The sequence below is a fragment of the Strix aluco genome, chromosome 18 (genome assembly GCF_031877795.1).
Source record: "Strix aluco isolate bStrAlu1 chromosome 18, bStrAlu1.hap1, whole genome shotgun sequence".
Classification (NCBI taxonomy): domain Eukaryota; kingdom Metazoa; phylum Chordata; class Aves; order Strigiformes; family Strigidae; genus Strix; species Strix aluco.
The window spans coordinates 1,097,304-1,115,642 of NC_133948.1; the positions used below are offsets into that span (position 1 = coordinate 1,097,304).

Below are 18,339 nucleotides of genomic sequence, written 5' to 3' on the forward strand. Positions count from 1 at the left end.
TCAGCGGGGCGTAATTAACAGCGCTAATTGCAGTCAATCAAACAGCAATTCAAGGAGAATTCTTCCCCCTCGGGCCCTATCCGCCCCCCCCCCCCCCCGGCACCTTCCGCGGCGTTTCCCTGCGCTCCCGCTTTGCTAATTAGCGACCGCGGGTAATTGCGGCGCGGCCGCGCGAGCAGCACCCCGGGTCTGGCTGGGGCGGGGGGCGCGGGGTGACCCACAGCCCCCCCCGCTGTGTCCCGGACACGGCCCCCCCCGCCGCTGCGGCCACACGCGTGTTTGTGCCCCCCCGCGGGAGCGGCGCATGCGCGGGGGGGCGGCGCGGGGATCCCGGCCCCTCGTGCGCGTGACGTCGCCGCGTCTCGCGCCGCTCGGGGCCGGTGGCGGCGGCGGCTCCGGTGGGTGAGTGAGAGCCGGGGGGGGGCGACCGGTACCGGCCCCGCCGCGGGGTCCCGGCTCGGGGCGTTCGTGTCCCCACGCCGGGGCGGCGTGTCCCTCCGCCGCGAGGTATCCCTCCGCCGGCCGGCAGGTGACAGCGGGGCGCGAAGGGGCGCGGTGCGGAGCGGAGCGGCGGGGGGTGCGGGGCGCACATTGCGCAGTGCACGGGGTGCGGAGGGTGGCGAGGGGTGCGGGGTGCTCAGCGCGGAGTGCGCGGGGCAGGGTGCACGGTGTGGGGTGCTCAGCGCGGGGCGTGGGGTGCTCGGTGTGGGGTGCGGGGTGTGGGGTGCACAATGTGGCGTGGTCAGTGCGGGGTGCACAGTGTGGGGCGCAGGATGCGGGGTGCTTGGCATGTGGTGCGGGGTGCAGGATGCTCAGCACAGGGTGCTCGGCAGTCGGTGTGGGGTGCGGGGTGCTCAGCAGACGGTGTGGGGTACAGGGTGCTCAGTGCGGGGTGCTCAGCACACGGTGTGGGGTGCAGGGTGCTCAGTGCAGGGTGCTCAGCACACGGTGTGGGGTACAGGGTGCTCAGTGCGGGGTGCTCAGCACACGGTGTGGGGTGCAGGGTGCTCAGTGCAGGGTGCTCAGCACACGGTGTGGGGTACAGGATGCTCAGCACACGGTGTGGGGTACAGGGTGCTCAGTGCGGGGTGCTCAGCGCAGGGAGCTCCACGTACCCTTTTTCCCCCTCTCCTGCCTTCCGTCACGCTGCCCTCGCCCCCGGCAGCCCAGCACCAGCCCGTGCTCCCCCCACCCGCACGTCACCCTAGGGCACAGCGCTGCGGGGGGGCCGGCTCGGGCGCGCTGCCCGTCGGGGGACACCCACGTCTGTCTGTCCGTCCGTGCAGGCACCCAGGGCTGAGCCCGGGGCTCAGGGCCGCCCTCCTCTGCCGGGGCGAGTGGCTGGTGAGGGGCCTCGCTCAGCGTTAACCACCACTTTTTGGGGTGAGAGGTCTGGGCGGCTGTGGGGTGTGGGTCGCGGCCCGGGGGTCGCTGACAGGCTCCCGAGCGGCTGCGTCGGGGCCTCGCAGCCTGCGCCAAACCCCGACGCTCTCCCTGCGGTGCCGTGCGGCGGGGCCGCGGGATCTGCGCTGGTCTCCATCACAAGTTCAAGCTCCTCAGGACTCGTGGCCGGCGTCGCGGTCCCTGGCGCTGGCAGCAGCGCGAGCTGGGCCACGGCCTTCCAGGGGAAGGGGATGGTTTGCATTGCACAGGCCTTTGTTCTGTCCCTCGCTGGGTTTGTTTGCACGCTCGGGCTCTGCCCAAAAGACATCGCGCAGCTTGAAACCCCTTCGCACGTCCTCCCCTGCGAGTCAGAGCCCGGCCCCGCCAGCTGCTTGTGCTTAATTCGCGGGCGGCGCGTCTCCCCTTCGCACAGCTGCGCCGCGCTCGCGTGCTCGGGTACCCGGCGAGGGTGAGCGGAGAGATGAAAATGATTTGAGCTAACAGGTTTCCAAATCTGACGGTTGCTTTTCTGGGAATGCTGCAGCGCGCTCGTGGGGAGCTTGTCAAGTGCCAACGCAGGTTCGAATGTTTCTTCCAAGCGGGGTTTTGTAAGAGCCTGGCTGCAGCTTGTGCTCGGCGGCGGCCCCTCAAATTGAGGGGGTGGTTTCCAGCACTGGCTTTTGGAACTGCCCCACGGTCTGTGCGTGACCCCACAGCGGGGGGGTCCGAGGACGGGGCTGGTGGGTCTTACCGGGGCACCGATGAACGCCCTCCCGGCAGCCGGGTGTTTTGGGCTGGGGCGCCGAGTTTCCTCCGTTCCTGCGAGCTGCTTCCGCGCCCCTGCGCTCGCTCGGGGGGAGCAGCGGCCGGCTGCTGCCCACAGCTCTGCATTTCCCAAAAGACTGCAGCGTCGCTCCTAGGACCCGGCCAGGAAAGCTGGTTTCTGCCCCTCGACGTTTGGTGGGACAGTGGCTGAGATGGGACAGCCACCGCCGTGCTCTGGGCCCCTGAGCTGCAAACCCCTCTCCTGGGCTGAGCAGCACCGTGGCGGTGGCTGAGCTGGGCACGGTGCCGCGTGGGTCCTTCCCGGCATCTCCTGGGGGGCGTTGCTGCAGGGGGGTATGGGCAGGATTACGCCCTTGCGCTGGCGAGATGTCCCAGGCTGGGGACGCGGAGGTGGGAGCTGCTGCGGGTGCCTGCAGGACGCGGTTTGCCAGTGGGCTCACCAGAAGGACGGGCAGAATCACAGAATCCCAGAATCATCTCGGTTGGAAAAGACCTTGAAGCTCCTCCAGCCCAACCACGAACCTCACCCTGACCGTTCCCAACTCCACCAGATCCCTCAGCGCTGGGTCAACCCGACTCTTCAACCCCTCCAGGGATGGGGACTCCCCCCCTGCCCTGGGCAGCCCATTCCAACGCCCAACAACCCCTTCTGCAAAGAAATCCTTCCTAAGAGCCAGTCTGACCCTGCCCTGGTGCAGCTTGAGGCCATTCCCTCTTGTCCTGGCGCTGGTTCCTTGGCTCAAGAGACTCATCCCCCCTCTCTGCACCCTCCTTTCAGGGCAGGCTTGTGCCACTGATGTTCTCTGCCTGTAGGTTTTAAAAACTGTATTAGTAATTTCTGTCGCTATTTTCAGAAGATCCTTCCGAAGGCAGTTTGTGTTACCGGTGCGCTGAGCCTTCAGGGGCTGTGCGGGATGGCAGAGGTGCTGTGAAGTGAGAAGGTTTTCGGAGAAAGAAAACAAACACCCCGCAGGTGGTTTTATTTGGCACTGTACAGATGCGTCTTCTGATGGATTTGTGATGCCTTTAGGAAGAAGCCTCAGCCCCGTGCCTCAGCCGAGCGTGTTTCCCTCTGGATTCCGTGGCCCTTCGAGCACAGGCAGGAGAAGCTTCCCGTGTTGTCCCCCCCCTCCTTTGTTTCATACCGTTTTGCAGTTCTGCTAAAGCCCTGTCCGCCTCCAGTAGCGCAGGGATTCTCCTCAAAAAAACCTCATCTAAAGGTGCTTTCCCCCGCCTCACCCCCTCGCAGGGTGTGCAGACGAGGACCCCCGCTAGCAGCAGCGGGTTGCTCCATCCGCAGCGCTCTGATGTGGAGCCAGCGGCCGGTTCCCATCGCCCCTTCCCGAGCCAGCGAGCCCAAACCCAGACCGGGGCACCCGCGAGCGGCTGCGGTGTCGAGGCGCTTCCCCACGGGGAACTGACCCCCGGCCCCTCGGCTCTGCAGCCGCGGTAGCGGGGCAGGGAGAAGCCGCTGGGGTTTTTCCAGGGCCCCTGTTCCTGCTGGGTGCTGGGGGTTGACTGTTTCTGGCAGCGGCTGTGCCCAGACACTCTGCAAGAGGAGTGGGAGAGCGCCCAGACCCGCCGCTCTCGCGGGCAGCTGTGCGCACAGCTGGCTGGGGGGCGTGGGGGGGCACGCAGGGGAAGGGGGGCATGCAGGAGCAGCCCTCGGTGGCCACTGGCACATCTAAATGGCAGCAGAGGAGCCAGGGCTTACAGCTGGGCTTCTGAAGAGAGGGACAGAGCTGTGAAGCTCTCGGCTGTGCTGTTCAGGGTCGTCTGTCTTACGGGTCAGCCACGCACAGAGCAGTGTCTCGGAAGGACCCGTTTCCTTTTTTTCTTCCATCCAGGGTTTCACAAGAAGAGCTTCTCCCACGCCGGGGCTCGGTGGGAGGTCGTCGCCCGTCCTCGCTGGGGGCTGTGCAGGCCCGTGGGCTTCGTGCCGTGTGGAGGGGGAGGCCGCGTGTGCCCACGCCGCTGAAGCTGGCAGCGCTCTGAGCCCTTCCCAGAATTACCAGCCTTGTGAAAATGCCAAACGCTTGTCCCTGGGGCAGCCGAGGGGCTGAGCCGCGGCGGGACCCGCAGGAAACGGGGCAGGGGCGAGCAGAGAGGGGTGCAGGGAGGTGGGGGACGGCAGCATTTCGCCCTCACCTCATTCCCCGGGGCTGTGCAGCGCGTGCCCCTGTCCACGTCACCCTCTCCTCAGTCAGCGCCTTCAGCTCTGGGGATGCCTGCTGTTGCTGCATGGGGAAATAAAATATTTTGATTTTGTTTCTTAAGCAAATTTGAGGTTTTGGGGTTTCTCTTGCAGAAACAACCTTTTATTTGCAAATCCTGATCTTTGTGCGTGCAGGAATGGAGCTTGTTGAGACGTACGGTTTGGCGTGTGGATTTGGAAAATATTTTTTTGAAGATACTTAGTATTTTTTCTAGCAGTTCCTCTGACTTTTTTTTCTTACCCCCCCCCCCCCCCCCATTGCATGGCAAACTCTGACCACCCACATTCACGCAGGGAATCTTTGTTTGGTTTTGGGAGGGAAGAGCCGTGTTTGCACCCAGCGTGGTGAGTTAACACAGAGGCTGCAAACTCCAGCTCCCCTCGCCCTGCCGCGCTCCCTGCACCCCTCTGCAGTGGGGCTCCCTGGGACCTGCCCTGGGCTGGGGTGGGAGCTGGCGGGACCCCGGTCAGAGGAGCGCGGGAGTATCTGTCTGTCTGTCCCCGCTGGCGCAGCGGCACCCGCGCTGGCTTTGCCCTCGATCCCCCTGAGGCAGCGGCTGCGGAGTAATTAAGAAGAAGAAAAGCTCTGTGAATTGGAACTGCGGGTTGATGGGAAGTCGGAGGCTCCCCCCGAAGCGCAGCGCTCCTGTCCCGGTTCGGCACAAGCCAAGGGAAGACTGAGGTGATCTGGCGGGTGGCCCCATCCATCGCCGGGGGGTCACAGACACGGGGCAGTGGGGGGGTCTCCCTTGCCCACCTGTACCCCCTCGCTCAGCTCCGTCCTTCTGTGCCTCCCGATCCTGCTCCTGGAAGCCAAGGGGGGGCTGTGCAGAGCCCCTTCCCTCCTGGCTTTGCCGGGGCTCTGCCGGGGTGCGGTGGGTCTGGTGGCTTGTGCCAGTCACTGGGGTGGGTGCCTCCGCCGCCGCCTTCTGCCAGCAGCTCTCGCTTCGGGTGTTTCATAATTAATAAGCCAGTTTGAAACAAAGGCTGTTGTCTCACGGAGAGGTTGGCAGAAGTGGATGCTGTGGTTTCCATCGCCGGACGATAAAATGCCAATGCTGTGCTTGGAACGAGAGGCGGGTGGAGTGAAGATGCTGTAAATTGGTGGGATTTTTATTATTTCAGAAACATTTGTAGCACTGAGCAGGATAATAAAATGTTTTTCTAATCATAACGGCCTCGAGGCAATAAGCAAACAGTGCATTTGTGCTGTGAAATGTCTGTCGATTCTTTGTTGAGGTGATTTAGAGCCTGTTAAAGCAGGCTGGCATGCTCAGCGTGCATCCCGGGGACGGGGTGCTGGTCTGGGGGCACACTGCGAGGCTCAGGGCTTCCACCTCGCAGGCTTTGCTGAGCGAGAAGGTGGTTCTGAACCTGGTGTGTGCTGCCTTAATCCTCGGGGCAGCAGATTCTGCTAGTTTAATTTTTCTAGGTATTCAGCAGTGAGAATAAATTCCCCCTGTGTCCCCCATGGAGGAAGGCTTTGTGCTTTGGGACAGAAACGGTATTTGTGATTCCTCAGGGTCTGAGCAGAGGTCCCGGAGCCACGGCGAGCGCCTTTTGCCGTGGAAGGCGAAGGGGGGATGTTCGGGAGCCGGCGTCGTTGCAGGGACTGTGGCTGGTGAGCTGAAAGGAAACGGGCAGGACCCACAAGCGCAGCAGCATCGGCATGTCCCGTGGCAGCTGAGCGGCTCCGGTGCGAGCTCAAACCCCCTCCTCGTGGTTTGGGTGCTAAGGTGTCTGATAAACACGTGCTCTTGCAGTCTTTTGACTGTTTCTTCCAATTTTGCTTGGGGTGATGTTGGCGGCGCAAACGCAAACCATGGAGCTGTTTGTTCTGCTTGGGGGTTTTCAAAGGGACGTGTAACCTTGGAGTGCTCTAAAACCCTGAGGTGCTCTAAAACGCAGGTATTTGTACAGCGATTGGCTTCTGATGCCTGTAGATGCGCCTGGGTTTGTGGCCTGCAGTGCCTCTTTAGCTTTAGTAAGCAAAAACTGTTCTGCTGTCGATGTTGCTGTTCTCACCACTTGGTGGCCTGAAAGCAACTCTTTTTTTTTTTTTTTTTTTTGAGTGCTGTAGGTGCCGTTCAACAGCTTCATTTCCCGCACATAAAAGCAGGCTCTTCTCTTGTTGCCCGCAGCCTCGGGTCGCCACTCCCCTCCAGCAGAGGTTTGAACAAAGCTCCTGCTCCGCTGCGAGTGGGGCGGGCAGCGAACTGCAGCGCGGGTTGGACCCTGCTGCCGCGGGGATCGATCCTGGCGGTGCTGGGGCGGGCGAGCACGAGCCACGGGTTGTGCAACAGGGCTGAGGCTGCACCGGGGTGAACCCCGGCCATCCCCTTGGCTGCCCCCATGGGCACGCGGCCTGCGGGCAAGCGGAGATCGGTGCTTGCTGCTTTCCAGGGCTGCTCATTGACCTCTCCATGAATGTTTTAAAATTTGTTGATCAGCTTTCGCTCAGGCTGCTTTGGGACAGATGGAGAAACACCCCGCGTGGCTGCACGCCAGCAGCCCAGCACTTCCTGCTCCTCGCCTGCAGCCCCTGCTGGCTCTGCCCGGTTTTCCTCTCCAGGGGCTCGTCTGACCCCACTCCGGTTTGCTGCGAGCGCCTCTGTCCTGCCCAGGGAGGTGCCTCGGAGTCGTTGGGTGCTCTGAAATGCGCCTTAGAGTTGCCACCCAGAGCTTCGGCAGCGGCAGCGCTTCTGGGTGTTGGTCTGAGCTCAGGTTGGGACGGCAGCGGTCGCCCTCGGGCAAGCTGTGTTTATTTTTGTGTTGCACGCTGCGTGTGAATTAACTGGAGACTGTCAATTAAGTAATTAAATTTTGCTGACTTGTAAAGATGCGAGCCAGATATATGAGGGTATTTCTTGCTGACCACAGCTTCTGCTGCTGCTCCGCCACAATGACGTCTGCAGTTCCTCATCCTTTTATTAAGCACCAATGATTTCAGCTAAAATTTTCCAGGCCCCACCTATGTCGTTTGGGGACTTTGCAGTTAACAGCGATCGTTTCTGGGAATGGTTTAAAGAAAAATGCATTTTTTGATCATATGGAGCTTCTCGTAGAAACCAGTTTTGTTGTTTGTTTGTAACACTTCGCTGCTTTAAAAAATGGACTCGAGACGTTGCTTCATCGCCGCGGCTGGTGCAGGGCTCCCTTGCTCTGGGCACTGCGGCTGCACCAATGCCGGCGTGGGGCCGCGCTCCAGCCCCGGTGCTGCTTCACCCGTTCGGCAACAGCAGGTGAAGGAGGGCGCGAGGGCCGCAGGCGGCTGGGGCTCGCTGCCGGTGCTCAGGTGGCCGCGGTGTCGGGCGCACGGGCACACTGCACGGGCCCGCGCCGCGCGGGGAGGCGTCAGGAAGGAAGTCTGCAAGCATCTGTGTGTCTGTGTGTCTGTCTGTGTGTGCACGGGCGGGAGCTGGAGCCGTTTCCGGAGCAGGGTGTCTCGGGACTGGGCTGTTAAACCGCCGCCGCTCCGTGCACCAGATCATTCGTGGTGCTGCAGAAGTGCATCCGGGGATGTGGCTGCTGCTCCACAGACCTGCGGTGTTCTCCGGACCTGAAATCCCACAGTTCGTGGAGGCCAGGCCAGGCTCGAGCAGGATGCCTCGCAGGGAAGGAGGGCGATGCGTGCACTGCGAATGAGTTCTGGCAAAGTTTGTGCTGGGTGGAGTTTCCCTCTGATGTCTAATCAGTGCTAAAGTGCAGGGGCCGTGTGATGATGTTTGATGGCAGCTGGGCAGGAGAGGAGGAGACTTGGGTGGCTGGAATAACAATTAGCGTCTGTACTTGAAACGTTCTCAGAAACATCCTCCGAGGCCGGGATGCTGTCGTGCATCGCGGGGGAGCTAGCTGCGGGGTGGTCCCATGCACACGCGGCGGTGCCGTCCACCCGGACAGTGGCTTTGCTCGGAAAGCTGCAGCCCTGCTGGGACAGGTCCCCCCTGCTGCTGCCCTCCCGTGCCTGGAGGAGGGTGTCCTGTGGGGACGCGGCGGTGGGATGCGGGCAGGAGCCCTGCGCTTTGCAGGATAGTCTGCGCTCCCCATGGGTGCGGGGGTCCTGTCCTGGTGCCGACGTGCAGGTTTTGGTTCCCTGCCTGCTGGGGTTTGTGTGCTGTGAGGCTGGAGAGAGCTTTGCTCCTTGGGCTGGAGCCAGGGAGGTCCCGGCAGCATGGGCAGCTCCTAGCGCAGAGGTTGGGCCAGACCTGGGTAGTCCTCTGGGCCGCGTCTCCTTTAGCTCTTACTGGTTTGGGGATTCTGACCACAGCCTGGCCTATGCCTGATTTCAGCATTCGTACCACAGCCTGCAGCAGGCGAGTCTGGAGCTGCTTCCTCTGGGATGGGCTCTCGTGCCGGTCGCTTGTGTGCGATGGAAGCGTGCCATGCCGGGACTGTCCTCCCCTGGGTTTAAACATCCCAGCTGCTCCTGTCACCCCCAGGAGGCTTCATTTCTGAAAAGAGCAGCCGCCTTCCCGCTTCCCTCCATTTCTCCTGGCTCAGCCCTGTGACTGCCACCGCGGTGGAGCCGTGCCGGTGCTTCGGGGTGGGTGACCGAGAGCCAGGACCACCAGCCTTTCCCCGGGGCTCGGAGGGAGGCTGCGGGCAGGATCAGGGTGTGCGCCAGGGGAAGGAGCCGAGGAGGAGAGCATCACTCCCCACCGCGCGTGCAGGTGTCTGCGATAAATAAACGAATTGACTTTGTGGCTTTTCTTCCCCATTAGGTATTTTTGTGGCCACCTGCGGTTCAGCATGAAGCTTGGCTAGCAGCAAAATGAACTTGCCGGGCGAAGGTAAGTGCATAGGGATGCCAGAGCAGTTGATTCCCCTGTGATGCTGGGGGTGGGCACACATCTGTCCCCACCGCCACCGGCGCCCCATTAATATCGTATTGCCCTCACAAGCTGACAAGAAACGGTTTAATCCTTGTTTATACTGATGTCCGATCAGCATGTAAAGTAAGGAGGACGTGCTGCATGTAGGACCTCTCGTGTCCTTGTTTGTCACCGCACTGCTGTCACTTCCCCACCAGCTCCCCTCCTCCCCAGCGCTCTCTGCTCTCGGTACCAGCCTTGTCCCGATCGCAGTGTCCGAGCTGCACACGGGGGCTTCAGGCTGGGGTCGGCTGCTGGCACTTTGATTTCTGCTCCCTGTCACCAGCTGCAGTGGTTTTCAGTCCCTGCCGTGACGTGCCAGAGAAGCCCTCGAGAGCTCCCTAATTCCCGTTGGAGCGGAAAGCTCTCAGAGCCAGCTCGGGCGTCTGCAGGACTAGAAGGTCGTCTCTGATCAGGCAGCCGTGCCGCCTCATTATGCCATGCTATTTTCCACCAGAATAGCTGCCGTGGAGGAAATTATCCATCCCTTTACTCTCATAGACTAATAAGCCCCATAAATTTTGGGATATTCTTAGTGGAGAATTGCACAAAGGAGTTGAAAATAAGCCGGGACTGTTCACGGGTGCTCAGCAGGGCGCTGCCGAGCACGCTCACGGGTGCTGGCTGAGCCCGCCCGGGTACACTGGGCTGATCCCGACAGACGTTTGTTCCGCTTCAGCCCAGGGCACAGCAGGAGGAGAAGCCGTGCTCCCCGCCAGCAGCTGCTGGCTGCGCCTCTGCCCTTCGCGCCTCTGCCCTTCCTGCCGCCCCCCGGCAGAGCCAGAGCTTCCCTGCGCTGGTGGCGTCGGGTGGGCAGCAGTGGGGGCTGCGTGTGGGCCCCAGCCAGGCAGGTGGGATGATCCCCAGGGATCCCCCGGGTGCTGCCGGTACCACGGGCAGCCCCCCGCTTCGCCCAGAACATGAGTGAGTCCCTTTGTTCCCCTCCTGCCGTGCTGGGAGCGGAGCTGCTGGGAGCATCACGGTGGGAAACGCTCACTGTGAGCCGTTCTTGCGGAGAACAGAGCACTTCTGTGCTCGCAGCCTCCTTTTTCAACTGCAGAGCTCTCCTGCTAATTAGCCTGTCTTGGTCTGCGTAGCCGTAATTATTCCCGTTGGCCTTAAATCCCGACTGCACTGAAACGGGTCTTGCGGCATTTGCAATTATTTTTAGGGTGAACATTTGAATATATTTACATGGCTGAAATGGATCAGGGCAGCAGGAGGGAGCAGACCCGCGCTTGTCTTTTTAATGGGTCTGACTGCGCTTGGTGCTGCTGCAGAAATGCCCAAGCTGTTTGTTGTTCCCTCTGATTTACATCTAAACAAACACCACCAGCATTTGACTTTTTGACCTTTATACAGGCAGGCAGGCGTTGGTAACTGTTTACTCGTGGTGTGTTAACCAAACAGCGGGCCAGGATGTTCACTGTGCTGCTGCAGAGCCACAAAAATAATTGTGGTGGTGGCGTCGCTTTGCTGCTGGGGTGGGGGGAGAAGCGCCGCCTCTTGGCGTCGCGCTCATGACCCGACGGCTGGAGCAGGAGTAGGGGAGAGCGGGCGGGCGGCGGGCAGCAGCTGCCTCCCCAGGCCCGGTGTGCGGGGTGGCAGGGGCTGGGAGGGCAACGGGGGGGTTCTTCGAGTGCCAGCGGGTTCTGGGGAGGGCAGGGGCAGGGCTGGGGGGGCTGCCTGGCTGCAGGGCAGCCCTCCTGCCTGCTCCCCACCGCGAAGGGCCTTTGCACGGGCCGCTGCTAAATGTGCTCTTTCATGGAGAGAGTCGGGAGGAGAGAACGTTTTTCTGAAGCAGTTCTTTGGGTTGTCAGCAAAACAAAACGCGTGGACGTCCCGTTCCTTCCCCTCCATTCAGCTCCCGCCCCAGCCACATAATCACAAAGAGCTCAAAATCCCCGGGTGAGCCGCGGGGAGGATTGCAAAACCTGCGCTCGCAAATGGAGCAGAAGTGGGGAGGGTGTGGGGAGCGGTGCCAGCGTTCGCAGGAGTCCCTCCCGGGTAGGCAGCAGAGCAGGGGACTTGCAGAAACTGCAGGCTTCCAGCTGGATATCCTACCGAGACGCAGAAAACCCAGAAAGCCTTAATGCCAGACGAAGCCTTCCAGGATTTTTGTGTAAGGTCAGTCTCCGGAGGAAGGGCGTTTAACGCTGACTCTGTGTGTAGCTGTTAGCTTTCAGATGGTTTAAATTCTCACAGCGTTTCATTCTAATGGGTAACTGCTTCTCCTGACTCAGGCCCTTAAAATTTGCATGAGATGCTTTTGTTTTTCTCTTATTTCAGCTTTCCCCCTTCCCCTGTGACAGCACATTGAAGCTAAAGAAAATGTAGGAAGGAGACAGGTGGCTGAGAGAAGTGAGAAGCCGGTGGTGTGCTGAGCTCAGTTTTGGAAAGAACTGCGGGGAGGGTTTGGGCTTCATCTGGGATGGAACAGACTCTCTGTAAAGATTTTAAGGACTGACTGGGTACGCATGGCCCCTCCTCTCCAAAACGTTCTTGGAGCTTTGCTCCAGCTGTAAACCTGTGTTTCTGGGTAGACAAACAGTCCAGAAATAATCTCTTTGGGTGTGCTCTGAGGCAGACTTTAATTACCTCCTGGGTAGAAGGCACCTAGCCTGGAAGTTGCTGATAAGTGAAAGAGATGGTGACAGCCTGCGATGGTGTCAGCATCCCGAAGGAGCCAGGCTGGTCGCCGAGGTGGCAGCGGGTGGGATTGCGGCTCCTGCTCCTTTCACCGTGCTGTGTTTCTCTTGCAGATGCCCGCGGGGTTGAACACTTGCTAGCCCAAAGCTGAAGCGCAGTCACCAGCCTGTGCAGAGGAGAACAGAATGCGGGTCACCATGAGGAGGGTGTTGCTGGTGGTGGGCTCGGTGGTCGCCCTGATGGTGACTCTGCACCTCGGCCAGCAGGTCCTGGAGTGCCAGCAGGTCCTGAGCGAGAGGAGGCACAGGCTGATGAGACCCGAGAACGAGGAGCTGGTCATGGTGGACTCCAACCACGTCGAGTACCGTTACAGCAAGGAGATGCCCCTGATATTCATTGGCGGGGTCCCGCGGAGCGGCACGACTCTGATGAGGGCCATGCTCGATGCCCACCCGGAGGTGCGCTGCGGGGAGGAGACCCGCATCATCCCCCGCGTGCTGGCCATGCGGCAGGCCTGGTCCAAATCGGGGCGAGAGAAGATGCGTCTGGACGAGGCGGGGGTGACGGACCAAGTTCTGGACGCCGCTATGCAGGCCTTTATCCTGGAAGTGATTGCCAAGCACGGCGAGCCAGCCAGGTATTTATGTAACAAGGACCCCTTCACCCTGAAGTCCTCTGTCTACCTGTCCAGGCTGTTCCCCAATTCCAAATTCCTCCTGATGGTTCGAGACGGCCGGGCTTCGGTCCACTCCATGATCACGCGGAAGGTGACGATTGCGGGCTTCGACCTGAACAGCTACCGGGACTGCCTGACCAAGTGGAACAAAGCCATCGAGGTGATGTACTCCCAGTGCCTGGAGATCGGGCGGGCCCGCTGCCTGCCCGTCTACTACGAGCAGCTGGTGCTGCACCCCGAGCAGTCCATGCAGGCCATCATGAAGTTCCTGGACATCTCCTGGAGCGACACGGTGCTGCACCACGAGGAGCTGATAGGGAAGCCCGGCGGGGTGTCGCTTTCCAAGTGAGTGTCTCGGCTCCTGCCTCGGCTTCTCGAGGAGCGTTTTCGTTACGCGAAGTGGGTCAAGGCTGAAAGTGGGGGCAGAGATGCGTTGCTTGTGCTTTGCATGCTTTTTCAGGGGCAGAAGTGGCAGCACGTCCAGTTTCACTGCAATAAGTTTTGTGTTTCTGAGTAGAAGACAGCTTGAATACCAGCAATCTGTTGTACCAACAGAGCAGCTTGTCAGGCGAGGATTTTAGGAGCAGGTGACTGCTTTATTCATCTCTTGACAGTGCAGAAATTATTTTGGTCTCTAATTTGAAAAGAACTGCTTGCACTGAAACGTGAGCTCCTTAATGCCTCTTTTCTCCACCCGTCCTCAAATACCTCCTTACCGCGATTAGTTTTGCTGCTAATGAATGGCTTTCAGCAGTGAGCAGCAATTCTTGCCAGGTTTGGTGCTGGTATTGCAGAATAAAAGAAATACCTGCTCCGTGGAGACACGCCCCAGCGCTCCCTCCTTGCTGGCTGGCCGTCTCTGGGTGCCAGGGGGGTGCTTGCCTGCTCCCACCTTCTTCTCCTCTTTTAATGCTCTTTATTTCCTAACTGGAGGCTTAAGTCTGACTTAGCAAAATGTAATCAGTGGTGTAGGGGAACCATACAAGCAGTCTTTGTATAAATTGCTCGTGCCCGAGTGATGAGGGCAGCTGTGGATGTGCAGCTGCTCCGTTTCTCTGTGATGGCCGCGGGTGTGCGGCCGGGCTCCGCTTCCCTCCGCCCCCAGACCCTGTTTCCTCTGAGGTCGTACGGCGCTGGGACGCTCTCACGAGGCTCAGGCTCTCACGAGGTCCAGGCTCGCAGCCTCTGTGCACGTTCATCCCTCCTAGGACGCTGTGTCGCCTGTGCTGCCCGGGGTGTGATTTCCTTTGGCTGGAGTCGAGCAGGTGGCTGCTTGCCCCGGGCCAGCATCCCACCGAGCACAGGGTGCAGAGGGGGGGCTGTACCTGCGAGGGGGGTCTGTACCTGCGAGGGGCTCACTCCTCAGGGGGCTTGGAGGGCAGGGAGCATGGCCAGCAGGGAGCATGTCCCAGTGCTCTTACCCCAGACAGACTAGGAAGGCAGCTGTGGTGTAGGACAGAGAGATGCAGGCACCTTCGATGGTGAAGCGATGGTTTCTCCAGGGTTTTCAGCACTAGTTCTCAGAGTAAATTTTGCCAAGGTTGCCTAAACAAATCGGGTTTGGGATTTTCAGTGGGGTCACGTGGTGTATCTGTGCTACAGAGCACACATCCCTCGTTCTTTTCCTATAATAAGCAGAGTTGTCCTGGTGGCACCCCGACCCTGGTGCAGGATGGATCCCCCAGTGCAGGGGACCCAACCCCTGGGGCTGTGGAAACCCTTGACAGGATCCGCTCCCCCAGAGCAGGGCTGTGAGCGGGAAGGGACCCGGTGGGTGCTGAGCCTTTGTGCTGCATGTGTGTCTTGGGTGCTGGAAGCAAAACGTTGAGGTGGTGGTGGCTGAAGGCACATGTGTGAGATCCAACATTAGTGTCTTGTTTAGGTTTTTTCTTTCATTATTTTTCCCCAGGATAGAAAGATCAACGGACCAGGTTATCAAGCCGGTGAACATGGAGGCGTTATCGAAATGGATCGGGCACATTCCGGGAGATGTGCTGCAGGACATGGCCCACATCGCACCGATGCTCGCCAGGCTGGGCTACGACCCCTACGCCAACCCGCCCAACTACGGCCACCCCGACCCCTTGGTTGTCAACAACACGCACAGAGTGAGTCGCTGCCTGCGGGGAGGGAGGGGGCCGGGGTCTCTCTGGAGCAGGAGGGGCTGCTGAACCGAACCAGGAGAGGGCAGGGGGGACGCAAACGCTCTCTCCGACTGGGAACGACAGACACAGCTACGCCGAGATAATTTCAGAACAAATGTGTGCGGTAGATGGAGCCTGGCGTGGCTCGCAGTGATGAGGCTCCCTATGATTTGGTGGTGGTGTTCGTTTCTTCTGTTGTGGCCGATACTGGCCTGTCCCTCCCTGATCTAGCCCCGCTCTCGAACCCGTGGGAGTTACTGGTGTGTGCTGGTGTTCCCTGGCTGCGCAGCCGGAGGCTCTAGACAGGCTGGTCTGGCCCCAGGAGGACGCACGGGCTGTGGTGTCCGTGGGCAGTTCACCAGCCCCTCCCACAGCCCCGCGGGGAATGCGAGCGGAGGCTCGTAATGCATTTGGGCAGAACCATAAGATTTTTTTTTTTTTTAGAATGTTGACTCACGTCCCTGGGGCAGAACTGGAAGGAAGAAGCTGCCGAGCCACAGACAGCAGTTACTAAACAGAGGGAGTTTCTCATGCTTTGGGGTGGGGAGTGGTTGGTTCCTCCCCAGCCTGAGGCTGGACTCTGCACCCCCCCCAGCTCTGCACGTGCTCCCCGTGCCCTCGGACAAGGTGTCCTTTGTCACGCGGGTGGGAGCAGGGGAACGGGACTGGTCCCCGTGGCACTGTGAGCAGGTGGTGGGCAGGCAGGGAGCGGCACTGGGCGGGGAGGTGGGAAGAGCTTCCCTGGAGCTGGTCCCTGCTCCGAGTGCTCTGGTCTCTCACAGCTCCGCCTTGCTCTCTGCTTGCTGAGAGATTTGGGTGAACATCTGCCCGGGGCAGGGTTAGGGACTCTTTGGGTCTCTGACGTGGACCTTTACTTCTTGGGATGAATTTGGAGAATTGGCACGGGGGTAAAGACCAAAATACTGTCCCCTCCCAGGCTAAGGGGGCAACCAGAGAATTGCTCGTGTCGGTTCCCTGCCCCAGCAGGATGCTGCTCCCTGTCTCTTTGCTTACAGTCAAGAAAGAGGAAACCTCCTGCTTTTGCCCCAATATAGCACCACAATGTAGAACAAACGTCCATCAGGGTATTTCAGCTGGGACACAGTTAACGAGGTGGACTCACTGATGTTCACAGAACCACTACCCCAGGATGGTCACTCCAATTTTCTCTTTTTTTCCATAGGTTTTAAAGGGGGATTATAAAACGCCAGCCAATTTGAAAGGTCATCTGCAGGTAAGGGTCTGACATTCCTCAGAGGGCTTTGCCCTTTTTGGTTAATTCTGGCCCCTTGCTCCCTCCTATGGGCGTTGGCAGGCTGGGCAGCTGGCGGCAGGACATGTCCCCGCTCTCTTGCCTCAGTCCGTGGGGACCATGTCCCTGTCCTCGCTGCTGTGCACCACTCCCACCCTCCACGCGGTCGTGGGTTGATGTCCTGTGTGTCCTGTGCTCCTTAGACCCTACTCATTCATCTCTGACCCCTCCTGCGTACGGTTTCCTCCTGTGGAGTTCTGTGTTCACTCATGAGAAACTTGGGCTCTTCACTCTCTTGCTTTAAGACACTTTCTGCCTTGCTCTCTGTTCCAAAATCTTAGAGTTTTAATTGCTGTGGGCCTTGCCTGCCTTAGGGAAGGGCGGCTTGTCTGATTTAAAGGTTACAGACAGGTCTTCTAGTTCTTGGGTGATTGCGTTCACATGCCAGAAACATTCCATGGGGCTCCCTCCCTAAAGAGCAGTGCTTGAAAACAATTAATAACCATCTTTTGTAATGCAGGGCAGTCGAGCAGCCATTGCACATACAGACTTTAAAAAAAAAAAAAGACTTCTTGACTCTCCAGAAGCGCTGCCTGCCCAGTGTGGAGATGCAGTAGATCGGTGTTGATGTTTCGGTCAAAGGTGCCGGGTTTTCCTGGCTCAATACGTGGCCCCCGAAAGAGAGCAGGGGCTTGAGCCGCAGTGCCAGGGGTGGGTGAGAGGGTGCAGAGCCCAGTCCCTGCCTGAGGACGCAGAGCTGCTGGTGAAGCGAGTGTGCGGTGGCTTTCACCGCCAGAGCTGCCGCCCAGGGTGGTTCGTGTTAACGGCAGCGAAGCGAGAGGCTGCAGTCTCACGGCAGCATCTCCTGGCCACCGGTTCTCTGCCCCTCTGCTGTTTTCTGTGTCCTAAACGTTTCCTTTTCTTGCTGCTGGGAACACAGTGGGAATGTTTTGAGTTGCAGATGGTGGCTTAAAGCTGACCCTTCTGTTTCCGGGTTATTCTAGGTGACTCAGAACACATCGTCTTCTCACTAAGAAAATTAATGATTTCCAGGTAAGACCTTGTACTTCATTTTGGGACTCAGGCGAATCTGCCTGCTTTGCTCCAGGGGTAGCATTTTGCTTGTGTAATTTCTTGTGCCCGTGGATTAGCTGGGCTGCTCCAGGCACACTCGTTATGCGAGTGACCCCCTTTCACAGTTGCTTTCAGTTTTCAGAACAATACTGTTATGTGAGACAATTTGTCAGAAATGCTTTTTCTGAGCGCTGGAAACAGGCTTACTTCAGCAAAATTGCAATCAGCCACTTGGGAGAGTTATTACTGACTGTCCCTGCGGGGAACACTGAAACGGGATGTGGGAGTGTGTAGATGAGCTGAGCTGCTCCCCAGCTGTCTCCTAGGACGTGCTGTGGACTCGTGGAAGGGAAGATCAAGCAGCCACATCTGCTGTCGGTTTGGAGAAACAAAGCTGCTGCCCTCGGTTTCTGCTCCAGATACAACTGTTGATGTGCTGGATGTTTTTCCAACTCTCTTTTCAGCTAATCTCTATGTTAAAACATAAAATGTCATTTTTCTTACTAAAAATCACCCTTTAAAAACTAGTTTCTATGTACAAGCAGTATAATGTGCTAAAAAAAAAAATCAGAAGCATTGAGTGAGAATAGTTGTGTGCCCATTATGCTGGAGCCAGGACTTGGGGTTTTTTCCGTGTTTTTGTACCATGGCTGCTTTAAAACCATTAGTCGGGCACCTGCTGTGCTGGCGTGACCGGCTGCTGCTCCTGACTCTGTGTTTCTCTCTTCCAGAATGCTGCAAATGGCCTTTTGTTGCCCAACAAAGAAGAGTTTGCGATGGCACCAGTGGAAATCGGTTATCCAAGCATATTGCTTGCTAATACTATTGCCAAAATGACTGCTATACGAGGAATGTATTTGCATTTATTTGCAAAGGCCGAACGTTTTACGCATCGGGTCCCCGTCGTCCACCTCTCCCGCGCGCTCCGTGGTGAAAGCATCTGTGGAAACTCGTCCTGGCCAGGGGCGTCGGCGTGCGCTGGGAAGAGCCATTGTTCGCCACAGCCGGAGGACTCGTTTGGCTGCAGCCGGAGGACTCGTTTGGCCGCAGCCAGAGGACTCGTTCCCTCGCGTTTGAACGTCTCGTGACGCTGTTCCCCAACTCGCGGGTCACAAACAGGCGCCCTGACCGTGTAGAGCCTTTGTGTGCGAGTGACCCCCCCCCCCATCCCTTCACTGTGACTTACAGAGGCTATTGCAGAGTTAATATATGAGCCCACCCCCCCGCCTCCTTCCTTTGTTGCACAACATTAAAATATTGTTTTAATAGCGCGGGCTCTGCCCTCCCTC

The 18,339-nt window shown here is 59.0% G+C and overlaps 1 protein-coding gene across 4 annotated transcripts; it reads left to right on the plus strand.

Annotated features, from left to right (window-relative positions):
• The first annotated feature begins 340 nt into the window (after positions 1-340).
• TPST2 (tyrosylprotein sulfotransferase 2) lies at positions 341-17,949 on the plus strand. 4 transcript variants are annotated; one of them, XM_074844165.1, is made up of 7 exons: positions 341-402; positions 9,106-9,174; positions 12,018-12,925; positions 14,490-14,688; positions 15,908-15,958; positions 16,981-17,029; positions 17,782-17,949. In XM_074844165.1, exons 3-6 carry the CDS (start codon positions 12,090-12,092, stop codon positions 17,008-17,010), a joined length of 1,116 nt encoding a protein of 371 aa, XP_074700266.1. In that variant the 5' UTR covers positions 341-402; positions 9,106-9,174; positions 12,018-12,089; the 3' UTR covers positions 17,011-17,029; positions 17,782-17,949. The 4 variants fall into 4 exon arrangements, with proteins under 4 accessions (XP_074700266.1, XP_074700267.1, XP_074700268.1 ...); XM_074844166.1 differs by lacking the exon at positions 341-402 and adding an exon at positions 413-529; XM_074844167.1 differs by lacking the exon at positions 341-402 and adding an exon at positions 7,462-8,927.
• The last annotated feature ends 390 nt before the right edge of the window (positions 17,950-18,339 follow it).

Excerpts from the sequence above, each read along its gene's own strand:
- TPST2 (XM_074844165.1), top strand. The coding sequence starts at position 12,090 with ATGCGGGTCACCATGAGGAGGGTGTTGCTGGTGGTGGGCTCGGTGGTC. Across the intron at positions 14,689-15,907 it reads TTGTCAACAACACGCACAGA|GTTTTAAAGGGGGATTATAA; the intron begins GTGAGTCGCTGC and ends TTTTTTCCATAG. Across the intron at positions 15,959-16,980 it reads ATTTGAAAGGTCATCTGCAG|GTGACTCAGAACACATCGTC; the intron begins GTAAGGGTCTGA and ends GGGTTATTCTAG.